This window comes from Dendrobates tinctorius, unplaced genomic scaffold, assembly GCF_039654945.1.
Source record: "Dendrobates tinctorius isolate UK_male_01 unplaced genomic scaffold, ASM3965494v1 ptg000129l, whole genome shotgun sequence".
Classification (NCBI taxonomy): Eukaryota; Metazoa; Chordata; class Amphibia; order Anura; family Dendrobatidae; genus Dendrobates; species Dendrobates tinctorius.
Window position 1 is genome coordinate 29,103,934 of NW_027361797.1, and position 16,499 is coordinate 29,120,432.

The window sequence follows — 16,499 nt, forward strand, 5'->3', positions numbered from 1 at the left end:
TCGGGTTGGAGTTAGAATTGGGGGTTTCCACTGTTTGGGCACATCAGGAGCTCTCCAAATGCAACATGGCGTCTGATCTCAATTCCAGCCAATTATGAGTTGAAAAAGTCATATGGTGCTCCTTCCCTTCCAAGCTCTGCCATGCGCCCAAACAGTGTTTTACCCCCACATGTAGGGTATCAGCCTACTCAGGACAAATTGCAAAACAATTTTTGGGGTCCAATTTCTCCTGTTACCCTTAGGAAAATAAAAAATTGGGGGCAAAAATATCATTTTTGTGGAAAAAAATGATTTTTTTATTTTCACGTCCGAGCGTTATAAACTTTTGTGAAGCACTTGGGGGTTCAAAGTGCTCACCACACATCTAGATAAGTTCCGTGGGGGGGTCTAGTGTCCAAAATGGGGTCACCTGTTGGGAGTTTCAATAGTTTAGGTACATCAGGGGCTCTCCAAACGCACATGACACCCGCAGACCATTCCATCAAAGTCTGCATTCCAAAATGGCACTGCTTCCCTTCCGAGCCCCGACGTGTGTCCATACAGTAGTTTTCTCCCACATATGGGGTGTCAGCGTACTCAGGACAAATTGGACAACAACTTTTGGGGGTCCAATTTCTCCTGTTACCCTTGGGAAAATGAAAAAATTGGGGACTAATTGATCATGTTTGTGGAAAAAATACGATTTTTTTATTTTCATGCCCTGGCGTTATAAACTTCTGTGAAGCCCTTGGGGGTTCAAAGTGCTCACCTCACATCTAGATAAGTTCCTTAGGGGGTCTAGTTTTCAAAATGGGGTCATTTGTGGGGGGTTTCCACTGTTTAGGTACATTAGGGGCTCTCCAAAGGCAACATGACACCCGCAGACCATTCCATCAAAGTCTGCATTCCAAAACGTCACTACTTCCCTTCCGAGCCCTGACGTGTGTCCATACAGTAGTTTTCTCCCACATATGGGGTGTCAGCGCACTCAGGACAAATTGGACAACAACTTTTGGGGTTCAATTTCTCCTGTTACCCTTGGGAAAATAAAAAAAATGGTGACTAAAAGATCATGTTTGTGGAAAAAATATGAATTTTTTATTTTCACGCCCGGGCGTTATAAACTTCTGTGAAGCACTGGGGGGTTCAAAGTGCTCACCACACATCTAGATAAGTTCCTTGGGGGGGTCTAGTTTCCAAAATGGTGTCATTTGTGGGGGGTTTCCACTGTTTAGGTACATCAGGGGTTTTCCAATCGCGACATGGTGTCCGATCTCAATTCCAGCCAAAAACGTCAAATGGCGCTGCTTCCCTTCCGAGCTCTGCCATGCGCCCAAATAGTGGTTTACCCCCACATGTGGGGTATCAGCGTACTCAGGACAAATTGCACAATAACTTTTAGGGTGCTGTTACCCTTGGAAAAATAAGAATTGAGGGTGAAAAGATCATTTTTGTGGAAAAAATATGATTTTTTAATTGTACGGCTTTATGTTATAAACTTCTGTGAAGCCCTTGGGGGTTCAAAGTTCTCACCACACATCTAGATAAGTTCCTTAGGGGGTCTAGTTTCCAAAATGGTGTCATTTGTGTGGGGTTTCCACTGTTTTGGTACATCAGGGGTTTTCCAATCGCGACATGATGTCCGATCTCAATTCCAGCCAAAAACGTCAAATGGCGCTGCTTCCCTTCCGAGCTCTGCCATGCGCCCAAATAGTGGTTTACCCGAACATGTGGGGTATCAGCATACTCAGGACAAATTGCACAATAACTTTTAGGGTCCTGTTACCCTTGGGAAAATAAAAATTGGGGTGAAAAGATCATTTTTGTGGAAAAAATATGATTTTTTAATTGTACCGCTGTACGTTATAAACTTCTGTAAAGCCCTTGTGGGTTCAAAGTTCTCACCACATATCTAGATAAGTTCCTTGGGGGGTCTAGTTTCCAAAATGGGGTCACTTGTAGGGGGGTTTCCACTGTTTAGGTACATCAGGGACTCTCCAAACGTGACATGGCGTCCGATCTGAATTCCAGCCAATTTTGCATTGAAAAAGTCAAACGGCGCTCCTTCCATTCTGAGCTCTGCCATGCGCCGAAACAGTCGTTCCCCCCCACAAATCAGGTATCAGCGTACTCAGGACAAATTGCACAATAACTTTTGCAGTCCAATTTCTCCCTTTACCCTTGGTAAAATAAAAAAAATTGAACCTGAAGTATTTTTTTTGTGAAAAAAAGTTAGATGTTCATTTTTTTTTAAATATTCAAAAAAATTCCTGTGACGCACCTAAAGGGTTAATAAACTTCTTGAATGTGGTTTTGAGCACCTTAAGGGCTGCAGTTTTTAGAATGGTGTCACTTTTGGGTATTTTCTATCATATAGACCCCTCAAAGTGGCTTCAAATGTGATGTGGTCCTAAAAATAAAATGGTGTTGTAAAAATGAGAAATCGCTGGTCAACTTTTAACCCTTATAACTTCCTAACAAAAAAAAATTTTGGTTCCAAAATTGTGCTGATGTAAAGTAAACATGTGGGAAATGTTAGTTATCAAGTTTTTTGTGTGCCGTATCTCTGTGATTTAAGGGCATAAAAATTCAAAGTAGGAAAATTGCGAAATTTTCAAAATTTTTGCCAAATTTCCGTTTTTTTCACAAATAAACGCAAGTTATTTGAATGAAATTTTACCACTAACATGAAGTACAATATGTCACGAGAAAACAATGTCCATAGAAGCGTTCCAGAGTTATGACCTCATAAAGGTACAGTGGTCAGAATTGTAAAAATTGGCCCGGTCATGAACGTGCAAACCACCCTTGGGGGTGAAGGGGTTAAAGGTGTTCAGATCCTTCAAGGAGTAGCACCAGATTTTGCTTAAAGGGGTATTTTAATCTCAAAATTTGGGCATGTTGCTGGGGTATGCCATCACTTTATGATCTTGAGAATAAAGGGGCAGCAATGATGATTTGGCATTGTAGCTCTTGCATAGTCTTTCCCAGCATTAAGGAGCCACGCCAAAACCTTGTGCAGAGGAACTTCAATAAAGCTCAAGGATATGGGTCCGACTGCAGTTTTTTACATAGCTGCAAGCTGGGTGCCAGTGAGGGCCCCCGTTGTTGAATAACGTTGCAGCCCCTTTACCCTCAGGATAGGTGGGGGACCAAGAAGTCTGATCACCCTGATCATAAAGGGGTATGTTCTAGCTATAGGTCATCATTTTATGATGAATAAATATAAACAGTGGCTATGCTCGCCCATCTGCTCTGTTCACATGGGGCTTTTCAGAGTCTGGTTCTCCAGATCAGTTGTGGTCTCAAAGGTCCGACTCCTAGCAATCAATAAGTTATTTAATAAGGTAACTTCCTAACTTTGTCCAACCACTTTAAATGTACTGAAAAATTAATTTAATCCCACATCTGAAGGTCCAAAGTATATTTAAAAAAAGTAAGTTCCCGAGGAGTAGTTGGGGGCGTGGCCTGGATGCCTAGGATACCAGTTGCATGAGCTGAATGCTCCTCCCCTGAGACCCTGCAAAGCGACAATTTCAGCGCCTTTCCTGCATATCAACCCACCCGGCTGCCCGAATCCTCACTGATCACTGGCAAGATGACAAGGGGTAAAAGAAATCTAAAAACCAAAGCAAATTGGAGATTTTCTTCAACAGGGATACCAGGCAAGATGGCCCCTGAGTAAGTAGAGTCTCCTGCTCCTCGGGAGAGTCCCCCTCTCCACTGCCCCTGAGCCCAGCAAAGACCACCCCTGTGGTGCAGGATGAGGCAACACCCACCTCACCTTATCTCCGGGGTCCGGGTCCATCACCAGGATCTAGATTTTCCCCACTTGCGGAGGGACACGAGGGAAGTGTAGTTCCAGCAGGCCGGCGGATGGATATGCAGCAAGGCACACCTCCCCTGCACTCCCAGAATAACAAGAGAGATGTTGCAGAGAATGGGGATTCTGGAGGGGACAATTGTAAATCTCTTGCAGTATTACGGCAACTTCCTACAACAGATCTCCCTGCTTCAGGAACTTTAATTAAAGATATGCTGATGGCTTTTAGCACCACAATGCTAAAAGGACTTGTCTTTAATGTTAAAACCTGTTACATCTCACATTCAGGAGGTGGAGGAGAGAGTGTCCCACGTGGAGGACAAAATGGGAGAATTTGCATCTTCCCATAACAACCTTATTGACTCTCACAATGACATGGCAGAAGACATAGAAGCCATATACAATAAACTTGTGGACTTGGAGGATCGTAACCGCAGGAACAACCTGAAATTAAGGGGGGTACCAGAAACCACCACACCCTCTGAGCTGTGGGGTTATGGGCAAGATTTAATCCAAGCGGTGGTCCCCTCCTGTTCACCATATGAACTAATTATTGATCGAGCGCACACAGTATCTCGCCCAAGCCACTTGCCAGACACTGTTCCGAGGGATATTGTTGCACGCATTAATTACTATCATATTAAAGAGAAACTTCTGTCTTATTACAGAAAGAAAGGATCTCTACCTTCACCTTTCCACCAAATCAAAATTTATGCTGATCTCTCGGCAGAGACACTGCGCTTCCGCAGACTAATGAATCCCATCACTGCAGCCCTCAGAGAATATCAGGTGGCGTACAGGTAGGGGTACCCCAAGAAATTGCTCATTAACAACAAAGGATCGTGGCATACTGTCTCTTCATATGAAAGAGGAAGAGATTTGCTTCGTACCTGGGATATACAAGTGCAGGAACAACCTCAGAAACAAAGAGAGCAGCCTGTAAGGGCAGAGGAGACATGGCAGAAAGTCCTTCCAAAAAGAAACAGGCGCTGAAGATATAATCATTATCTATATTTTACTATCTTTTAACAAGGGTGGCATCCTGACTGGTTGGTACGGACAGTGATATACCCCCCCGCGGATTTCCTACTCCCGCGTTTTGTGGACCGAAGTGCAGTCCTCGGTCTGTTTCATGACTTTACTTCTGATTTTATTAGTTTGCAATGTGTTTGGTTTTTGTTTTTTTCTATCCTTTTGTATACCTGTGGTTTATTCGGGTCCAGCATTTTCCCGCTTTGCAGGGAATTCTGACAGGTGTAATGGGCAACCCATTAGTCATACTAGCATCTGTATGTTTACAATATGGTTATTACAATATAATAATAATAATCTTTATTTATATAGCGCCAACATATTCCACAGCGCTTTACAGTTTAACAGCTTCAAAACACAAGCCATAAGTAACAACATTAACAATACAATAATTAAAGCAAAATAAGACAAAGTAAGACGAAATAAGACGACCCTGCTCGTGAGAGCTTACAATCTACCATGAGGTGAGGGAGATACAAAGTACAGGGGTGTATTTACAACTGTATATTTACAATGAAGGTCCAGCCATCTTGAGGGAGTGAAGGATCGATGGAGATAGTGAATGGGCTATACACGCACACTTACACATAGAATGACTTTGATTAGTGAACGTGATAAGCCGCTCTGAACAAATGTGCTTTGAGGGAGCGCCTAAAACTATGCAAATTGTGGTTAGTCCTAATTTCTTGGGGTAGAGCATTCCAGAGGATAGGAGCAGCACGGGAGAAGTCTTGCAGTTGGGAGTGGGAGGCACGGATTAGTGCAGAGGTTAGTTGAAAGTCGGTTGCAGAGCGCAGCGATCGACTAGGCCGATAGACAGAAATGAGGGAGGAGATGTAGGGGGGTGCCGCACCGTGGAGAGCTTTGTGGGTGAGAACAAGTACTTTGAATTGGATCCTATAATGAATGGGCAGCCAGTGTAACGACTGACGAAGAGCGGACACGTCCGAGTACCGATTAGCCAGATGGACGACCCTGGCTGCTGCATTAAGTATGGACTGGAGAGGGGATAGTCGAGTGACGGGGAGGCCAATTAATAGAGCTTTGCAGTAATCCAGGCGGGAGTGGATCAATGCTACAGTGAGGGTTTTTGTTGTTTCCATGGTGAGAAAAGGACGGATTCTAGAGATGTTCTTTAGGTGTAAGCGGCAAGAGCGGGCAAGAGATTGTATATGGGATGTGAAGGAGAGATTGGTATCAAACTAACACCTAGACAATATGCTCACTTAATGTTAGAGGCCTAAACAGCCCTCAAAAAAGATCTTACATGTGGAAAGAGGCGGTCATAGCTAAATGTGAGATGTTTTGTGCCCAGGAGACGCACTTATTGGAGAAAGACTCCCACAGACTGTCTCATCGGCTCTTTCCGGATGTGGTCCAATCTAATTTCTCGAAAAAAAAGAGAGGGGTGATGTTCGCTATCAAGGGATCTGTTGCTTTCTCCTCGACTTATCTAGAACTTGACCCTGCAGGTCGATACCTCATACAAGTGGGCACCATAAATAATGTTTTATATACTATAGCCGTCATTTATGCTCTAAACCAAGCGCAGACTAGATTTATCAAAAAATTATTAACTAGAATCAATAAGGTTAAACAGGGCCACGTATTCATATGTGGGGATTTTAATTGTGTTTTTGATAATTCTCTGGACTCTTCAACCCCAACGTCCAGGGGGCCGCCTGTTCTCCCCCCCTTAGCCTTTCGGGAGGACCTATATGACATATGGAGGGTTCTTCATGCATGTGAGAAGGACTATACCTACCTACTTTTCACAGGTACATCACTCCTACTCCCGGATAGACCTATTCTTGGTTAGCAGGTCTCTCCTTAATATTGTCAACTCATCAGAAATAGGTATAATAACTTGGTCGGATCACGCCCCCATAAAGATGTCTATTCGGGAAGAATCTGAGTGCCCCCTTTACTCCCCGTGGAAGATGAACCCCTTTATTCTAAAAACCCCCCATTTAGTGGCACAAACAAAAGTATCTCTTAAAGAATACTTTGAGCTCAATGCGGACTCGGTCACTAATTACTTCCATGTATGGAATGCCCATAAAGCGTTTATCAGGGGCCACTTTATTAAAATAGGCCATATTCATAAAAAGCAAGCTCAGTAGCTCTGCCCACAAGACATATATAAAAGCAAGACAGTGTGACCCTCAGCCACACCCAACATGCCACCCAAGCCAAGAAACAGGAGCAGGAGAAGGCAGCAGACATCTGCAGCAGTAGCACCATCAGCACCACCCCAAATGGAGCAGCATGCTGAACAACGGGAGGGGAGTCCAGCAGCAGATGAGAGACGGTAATTATCAAATCCCCCATTCCTCCAAACTAGGGCTATGGAATATCAAGATATTCATTGGCCCTTTGTTTCTCTTTATTCAACAGCCGCCCAATAGATTCAGCAGCAGCAGCAGCAATGGCAGCAGCAGGAACACCACCCACAGCCATGGAGTCTGGCCATGAGGAAGACAGCACATCTGGGGGCCCTCCCTCGCATCGTCAGCGTTTGACGGTAAGTTTTTTTTTCCAAAATCCATCATCTCTGGAATATATGTCTATTCATTGCCTTTTATTTCAAAACAGGAATCACAAGATGAAGAGGAGCTCCCAGAAGAAGAAGGAAGGGGTGGACAGACACTTGGAGTGGGCTCACAATTGGTAAGTTTTTTGCATCAAACGCAGAAACACAACATCACACTACACACAACACATAGAAAACAATGTTCTGCAGACCACACACAGCAAACAAATGCCTACATCCAAAGACATAACATTTTTTGTTTTCTTCTCTAGTCTTCCCAATCTGGTGCTCGGCCAAGAGGTCCTTGCAGTGCCTCCCGGGGTCGTCGGCGACAACAACGCGGCGGTCACCAGCGTGTAAGTATAAATATTTTTGCTTTGTTTTTTTTGCACTTTTTATTTCATTTCTTTTGTGGAGGCTAATTATGTTATTTTTGTCTTTTTCTTTAACAGCCTTCACAGCGTGCTCCCGACTCTGACGGTGAGGATGGAGGGATTGATGTGGACCGCCTCATCGATCTCGTCAGAGAAAGGGAGCCGCTCTGGAATATGGCTGACCGCCGCCACGCTGACCTGATCGTTACCCGACGACTCTGGGAGGAAATCTGTTCGCTCCTTGTGGACCGCTGGGAGGACCTCGAAGCTCGGGCCCAGATTAAAGAGCGTAAGTATATACAGTACCGGTTGCTTGATTTAAACCAGTGTTTCCCGAACTCCAGTCCTCGTGGTCCCCACGGATCATGTGTTCAGGATTTCTATTTACTTTGGAAATCCTGAAAACATGACCCCTGGGGACCATGAGGACTGGAGTTTGGGAAACACTGATGTTGTATACTAACCACTTTGTCCTTTCTCGTTTCAGGGGAGAGAATTGTGAAGCGGTGGCAGTCTGTGAGGGATCGTTTCAAGAAGGAGTTCAATAAAGAGATGCGGGCCCCGAGTGGATCTGGAGGACACAGGAGCAAGTACAAGTACGCACGAGCCCTGTCGTTCCTCCGGGAGACAATGCTCACCAGAAGGTAAATATTACACACCACATGTGACACCCATTCTGTAGCTTTTTCCACACCATCACCTCTAACTGTTCCTTCCCCACCACGATCCCAGTCCTCTCTCCACACTCCCAGTGTCGAAGTGTCCCGCAGCCCCTCCAGCAGTATTTCCACCCCACACTACACAGATTTGTAATGTGTGTTTTGTAATAAAAATGCCCAGTTTTTTTTCAAACCTTTATTAAAAAAGTTTTTTTTAACTTTAAAAACAGTTTACAAAAAAAAAATATTTTAAATAAAAGTTAAATTATTGTTTACACTGGTTGTCTGTCATTTCTTTCTGCGGCGAAATATGTTTAAAAAAAAGGTTAAATACAGGGTATTTAAAAGGTAAAAAGGTATTCAAAACCAGGTATATAACTGTGGGTAAATTTTAGCTTTTTGCCACAGTTGTGTTCCTGGTTGTGTTTGAAGCAAAGTATTTCACCTAAAAAGTTGTGTTTATTGTTGGTGATTTCCTAACAATGTACACAACTTTTGTTAAAAGGTGAAATACTTTGCATAAAACACAACCAGGTACACACCTGTGGCCTAAAGCTAAAAATAGAGACCATGACAAGATAGCCAACTTTGGTTGGCAAAGGTATATACTGTTGGTACAGAAGGTACACAAGTTTGGTTAGGGCACAAATCTTTCACACTCTGTCATCCTGCCAGTGTACTCTGCCTTGAGGTGACATAAAGTATAGTGCAAAATTGTCCCTCATTACTGAAACCGTCACAGAACTTCTAGTGGTAATGTTCTGGTAATCTTGCAAGGTGGTTTCTTCAGAGGTGTCCTCAATGGAAATGGGTTCCTTGCAGATAACAAAATTGTGGAGTACCACGCAAGCTTTGATCACCTCGTCAACAGTTTCTGTCTTGAGGTTGATCGCAGTCAATAGGACCCGCCATTTGGCTGTCAGAATACCAAAGGTACATTCAACCATTCTTCTTGCTCTTGTGAGGCGGTAATTAAAAATGCGTTTTGGTCTTGTCAATCCTCTGCTAGAGTACGGTTTCAAAAGGTGTTCTGACAGCTGGAAGGCTTCATCCCCTACACAGACAAATGGCATAGGTGGACCAGATGTTTGCGGCAGCGGTCTAGGTGGTGGGAACTGGAAGGTGTTTCCATACAGTTTACGCCCCATGGCAGACAGTTTGAAAACTTGAGAGTCATTGGAGCGGCCATAGGCCCCAATATCAACAGCAATAAATTTGTATTCCGCGTCAGCGATGGCCATGAGGACAATTGAAAAATATTTCTTGTAATTGAAATATTCCGTTCCCGATCCGGCTGGCTTTACAATGCGGATATGTTTCCCGTCCACAGCGCCCAAGCAGTTGGGAAACTGACATATCTGTTGAAACTTGTCAGCAATTTCAATCCACCTCTCTGTTGTGGGCTCTGGTAAAAACTCTTCAGCTAAGGAGTCCCACAGTGCACGGCATGTGTACTTCACTATTCCAGATATGGTGGAAATCCCGAGTCTGTACTGGAAATGCAGTGACGAAAGGGATTCTCCAGTTGCAAGAAATCTGTGGGGAATTAAAAAACAATAAATTAGTTTTAAATCACAGCATTACATAACAAAACTCAGCTATAACACTTGGAGATACAAACTACCACCAACAAGATTGCAGTGAAAGTGTGCTCTGATGCGAGCAGAGCATATCCAATAAATGTGGCTTACCTTAAAGTCACCATCAGACGCTCTGCGGGTGAAACAGAGAAGCGGCAATAGGTGTCCGCTTTTCTTATGAGGTGTGCAATGCGCTCCACCAAGTAATCAAAATTCTCCATTTTCATCCGAACATATCCAAAAAATTTATCCGGGTTTCGTCGAAGGTCCATGCAGAGTGTAGAATAGACCCCACGCGTCATTCTCTTGGCTGTGATGGGGTGGATCCACAAACGTCGTCTACGATGCCTGATGCGCTGCTGTCTCGCTCTCTCCTTCTCCAGAACAATCACCCTCAAACGATTCGCCTCCGCTATAAAATCCGCCAAATTCTTCAAAATATTTCCAATCACAACATCCATCTTCGCCAGTAACTTGCTCTTCTCTCCAACCTGCACTTTCTCCTCTCCAACCTGTCAAAGAAGGGCTGTAGGAACACGCTATATATAGTTTTCCAGTAGCCAATCCCGTTTGGAAGGCCACAAGGGTCAATTTTAAAAACCGGATCCGGCGTAATCCGTCGAAAAACGGATAGAAAAACGGATGAACCGGATGAGACGGATCCGGTTTTTTCTGTCAAGAACAAGACGGATCCGGCACATCAGGTTTTACAAAACATTTGCCGGATCCGGCGTTCCGGCACGACGCCGGAGCGCGCCTGACGCCGAAAACCTGATGTGTGAAAGTAGCCTTACAGAAGTTCACCAGGGATTGGCAGGCTTGGGAAGGCCTCTTTCACACTTCAGTTTTTTTGCATCAGTTCAAATCCGCCAAAAAGTCAGAGAAGCGGATCCGTTCTCAACTGATGTGAACGGATGGCACAGGATCCGTTTTTAGACGGATCCTGAAAATGAGGAAATTTAAAGGAAACGCTGGGCTGGCCGGGAAGGAGAGAGACAGAGAGACAGAGAGAGAGAGAGAGAGAGAGTTTTTTTTTTGTCCGGCACCCAGAAAGAATTTCGGGTTAAATCAGTGTCTGGAGGATCCGCCAGAGATAAAAACGTTGCAAGCTCCGTTTTGAAATCTGTGAGGATGGTGACGGACAGCAACTTTTGGCGGATCCTCAAAATAAACGGATGCAACGGACAGCAATCCGTCACAATCCGCCATTAATGGAAGTCAATGGGGAAAAAAAACGGATCCTCACAAGAAAATTGAGGATCCGTTTTTTTCAAAACCTGGCGGATTGTGACTGATTGTAAAAAACTGAAGTGTGAAAGAGGCTGAAGCCACAGTTAGCGAGTCACAGTTGAACCAGTCAAATAAAGGTTGGGGGAGGGTTAAGACCGCAGCTCTTTGTTTATACTGCAATGGTTGCATAATTACACATTTTGTTACTTTGACCTGTGTTGTACATTTGTGATAATGTTGTATTATAGTATTTTCAATAAAAACGAATTAAAAAAAAAAAAAAAATGAGTTCCTGTAGTCCAGTTGGTCATAACAATGTCAGAAAATGGGTTTTCAAGGAGAGGGTCTCTAACACTGACGGGCCCGGTCAGCCCAAGTGTTTGCTGCAGTAGTGACAGCGACCATCTGACTAATGGGCTGGCTAAATTTTAAGAAAGGGGTTGTCTTTAGTGATGATCGAACGTTGTTGGATAAAGTGTTATCAGACCATGCTCAGGTGCTAACCGAGTGTCTTCGGCGTGATCGAAAAATATGCAAGTCCCTGCGGCTGCATGTCTCGCAGCTGTTTGACAGCCGCAGCACATGCAGGGATTGTCTGTTTGTTAGGCAGCCCCGAGACATGCAGCCGCGGGGATTTTAACATACAGTATTATTCAAGCACGCAAAAGACACTCGGTTAGCACCCGAGCACTTTCGCTAGTCACTAGTTAGCTCCCTTAGAGACTAAGAGAACCAATGTAATATCATCCAAAGCACCTGGGGTTGTACTCCGAGCTGGGCGATTTGTCTCTGATCAAAGATTACAATGGTGTGGGCTTCAAGATACAATCAGCCTGAGAATCAGCATCAAAAGGAAGAGACATGTGTAAGAAATTTTAATGAGGCATGATAATTATTGTTCCCCATGATGAGCGAGCGTTAAAGGCCATTACGGAAAAATACAATGATTTCTCGGATAATAATGAATGCACATCCCTGACCACAAGTCTGATTTATTCAGTGGATGTCCTCAGGTGCATCCCAGGAATACCAATGTCACTAAAGATCTACAGTTCGGCGATACATGGTCAAATCTCTGCTAATATCAGGAGTATGGGTAGAGTCAATCATATTAATCTGTGTAGAACAACAAAAACTAAACTGCCACCAAGAGGATGTCAATGGTAATGTAATGCAAAAACTTGCCGAAAGTAGAAGTTTAGCAGTGGAAACAAATGTACAGATTCTGCTATAAGCCAAGTATCAGAAATCCTCAGACTTCTGCCCAGTACAGCCATGTGTTAATCTCGGTGCAATTAAGTGGTAGACACTGTCCTGAACAGATCAGTCATTATCTCCGGGGCCTGAAACCCTTTTGAAATGTGCTGGATCCGTTCCCTGGCTGAAGTCTCCTACCTTGCCAAAGCTTGGATTTTCGCTGCGTGTCGCTCCTCCTGTTCTGCCACTTGCCTCCTCAGGTTGTCAATTTCCAGCCTGAGTGCTGAAGAATGTTCCATCTCTGAGTCAAGCAGGTTTCTCAGTGATCTGGAAAAAGAGAAAACCATCTGCCACATCTTGCAAAAAAGCGGCTTTTCCTCCAAAATAAACGAGAGAGAGGAAAAAAAAGTAGTTGTAACTTTTCCTATCCCCCAAAAACTTACTTTTTCTTGGTAACAGAAAATTTGTTAATTTCAGAACTAAACCAAACATTTGTAACTTGTTGTAAAATGCAATAAAAAAAGCAAACTTTGCACCACTATCTTATCAAATTGTGCATACAACTCTCAGACAGAATTATATTTCCATTTAGAGACTACTATTAAAGGGCATCTGTCAGTAGGATCGACCCTCCAAATTCTTTTATATATGGTCATGTAGGTCGTAGAAAGTTGAATAAAATGACACATTAATATTAAGAAAAGGTTTTTGAAAATTTTCACAAAAGAAAAAGTTACTTTGACACTGAAAAGAAAACGACAATGAATGGAACATAGCTAAACTGACACAAACTGATCATTCCAACTACCGAAGAGGTGGTTAAACTGGTTAGTTACATTCTGGTTTCTTCTGTAATGGAGGAAAAAAAAAAAAAAGGAATGCAAATCCTCGTGTGAACCAAGCCCAAAAGATACCACAAATAGAAGAAGGGCCTGCCGGATGGAACATACCCTATTTATGTTCTATCCTTCTTTCTTTTTCTCTAAACTGTTGATCATAGAACAACACAGATTTTTGACATTATTAATAGTGATGAGCGAACGTGCTTGGATAAGGTGTTACCTGAGCATGAGAGCTCAAAAAATATGATAAGAGACACAACGGCCGTATGTCTCTCGGCTGTCGACAGCCACGACACATTTAGGGATTGCCCTTTGTTAGGTCATCTGTGCATGTGTTGTGACTGACGAACAGCAGCGAGACATGCAGCCGTGGGGATTCGAACATATTTTCGAATATGTTCGAATATTTTCGCGGCAGTAGACACTCGGTTAGTACACGAGCATGTTTGGATAACACCTTATCCCAGGACGTTCATTCATCACTAATGATTAATTCTGAATCTTTTTTGGTCTGGTTAAATTTATAATTGAAAAAAAACATGAGTTTGGGTGCCGAGAAACTGAAGTGTCTCGCCCCCAACTCAGCCATTATAGTAGGAAGGAACTACAGCAAAACCTCCAGACATAAGTCAGCAATTTAGAAAGTAATTCATTAGGAGCTCAAACACACAGAGAACTGCTGTTCTCCTTAAAAAAAAAAGTCCATAAATTCCCGCTCACACCCCTGTAACCTTTTGGCCAATGTGTTATCTTATATTTAAACCCCGAGACCAGATGAATCTCAGCCCACTGCTCTGCCCAAAGCCAGCCTGACTCTCTAGGGGTGAGCGGGTACAAAAGGTGAAAGCAGTGATATTTCATCAAGACCACACCGAACAATCGGCAGCAAGAAAATTAACAATGCTAATCAGGACCTACGCATTTTGCTCTTCAAGTTCATCCTTCCTGTTCATCATGAGAACAACAGCTTGGCGGAGTTCACCTAAAGGAATACAACAAATGGCATTTGTAGACAGAGATGTTTACTCCAACACATGATGGACATTTCATTAGTGGGGAGAAAAACAAAGTTTACGGCAGACAACGCATTTCGGGGCTGAGTGCCGCTAATGAATTCATTGTGTGTTCATATGTAAATCGAACGTCCGCGTCACTGCATAATCCTATTTCCAATTATAGGCTTCATTTCTAATATCCTATGTCATATCATGAAAATCCTATTCCTGGCTTCGATTTTACTGAAAAGTTAAAAATAATCAGTTCTCATGGCACTCGATTCCTGACTCTGTGCCAGCCTGTGCTATGTGGAGTTATGCTAAAACAAACCTGTTTCTTCTTTTCTTCGCCTGTCATCGAGCTCTCAGGATAAAACACGGTGCTCATCTGTATAATAAAGGAACAGGAAGCCGCCTTCCTAAATAGTGCCATTTACAGACACACAATTTTATTTATCGCGACACCTCTGATAGATTGAATATGAGATATCAAACTAGTGGCAGGCAAACCCAATTACTTTCTATGGATCGCGGGATTTGTAGGAGGTTGGCAATTCTCCTTTAATATGTGCAGCAATCAAACATCTGTGGCTTTGTGACATATGACTTCTCATTACAGAGTATGAGAGCTCATGCATGTGGCCATGGAAGGGATCTATTTGCTTGAATCCATAATAAGAATCCATACTGGTCAATTTTCATGTACCTCCAAAGGTCTACAAATACATAGGGAGGAAGGAACCATCAGCTCAAGAGGCTTCCACAGTCAATCTTTGCATTGATAGTTCTGAAATCCTCTGATAAAAACTCTATAAAGGACTGCCAAACTGCAACTATAGAATGCTGCTGGCTGGTGGAGCGAGAAGTGGGAAAAATAAACGCACCTGACAGTATACAGAATACTATAGCTGGAATTGAGCATTACACACAGAAAAGTGGCATCACTAAAGTCGACATCAGGAGGTGATAGTCGCAGATGAAGTCTCGTCAACCCGTTGTCTGGTATTAAGAGCGCACGGCCAGCAGGTATTGTGCACGCATTCCATTTTAATCAGTAGGACAGGCGCACTATACCCGCTGGCCATGCACTCGTCATGTCAGGTTTCTGTCAACCAGTGCTGCATATCTCCCAATGCAGTGGTGCAGGAGCGACCCTTTGAGTAGGGTACCAGAAACCCTGATTGACAAATGCGTCCTATAAATGGTTCACTGACTGGCCAAAAATGCTGTCTGTCTACCTAGCTTGGATATTCAAGCACATTGTGCATGGACACCCCAACAGCTTGGCCAGTTAAAGAGACCAAAGCAATGTCGCCAATCAGATGGGATTGCATTGTGATATTGCACATTGGGACGTTTGTGAGACGGAGGCTAAATCCATAGGCAATAAATTACAACATCATCACATTGCTAAGGTATTCTCCAATAGAACCGGGGTAGTTTGCATGAAGATGATATTGGGCACACCGACACCAAAGAAGTTTATTGTGATGTTCCCTCCAAAATGTGGAAGTACTTCTACTGTCTATTCCAGTGATTCCTAACCCTCTTACATTCTTACCTGAAAGAAGAGGCAATTCTACATTTATGGTAGAGGACGCTGCACATTGTGTGAGAGAACACAAGAGTCATTTATTTATTTATTTTAAAGAAGATGGATAAAAGAGGAGGGCATTATTACTGGAAGGGGCCCTGGATGGGGGACTGTTGTGAGTTCATTTTTCCCTTCACCATTGAGGTCTGATGAACTCCCTCCTCTAGTGAAGGAAGGTAGTGAGACTGATTACCAAACACCTGGGCAGCTAGATGATGACTGGGTGGCTGGAATTGAGGACTGGATATAAGGCTGCTGACGCCCTTCTTCCTGGCTGGTGATTTTCCTACTGGATTCTTGGAGACCAGTCTGATTCCTGCATCTCAAAGCTAAGTTTTTCTGCTCTGCTTTGTACTCTTCAGTTTTGTTTTTGTTTTGCCTTGTTTTTTGGGAGTTCTGCCATCCCCGGCCGGGGGTAAGCTGAATTCCATTTTTTTCTCTGATCTGTTGATATTTTGCTCTGTCTTCAGAATATACCTGAGTGCTGATATAGTCTTTTGAAGCCTAGCGACTTCACGGCCTGTTTTTCCTATCAGTCGGTTGGCCCATTTTGATAGGGTTTTTGCGGATGACAGACAGCAGCTTTCCTATCCTGTCCTATGTAGTTAGCTTGGGCCCCATCGTTTGCTCAGCCTATCTTTCTATCTGTGTTGGTGTTTTC

General features: G+C 43.5%; 1 protein-coding gene across 4 annotated transcripts in view; it reads right to left on the minus strand.

The window, feature by feature from the left end:
* The window catches only part of SNX29 (sorting nexin 29), a 520,598-nt gene that overhangs the window by 406,775 nt on the left and 97,324 nt on the right, over positions 1-16,499 (minus strand). For all 4 annotated transcript variants that reach the window (XR_012219883.1, XM_073542894.1, XM_073542895.1 and 1 more), the window contains exons 12-13: positions 14,168-14,231; positions 12,606-12,734 (exon numbers count right to left, since the gene is read on the minus strand). Coding sequence is in view for 3 of the 4 variants with exons in the window: in XM_073542894.1 (XP_073398995.1) it covers positions 12,606-12,734; positions 14,168-14,231 (193 nt within the window). In the remaining variant the exon portion in view is untranslated. The remainder of the gene's footprint in view (positions 1-12,605; positions 12,735-14,167; positions 14,232-16,499) is intronic.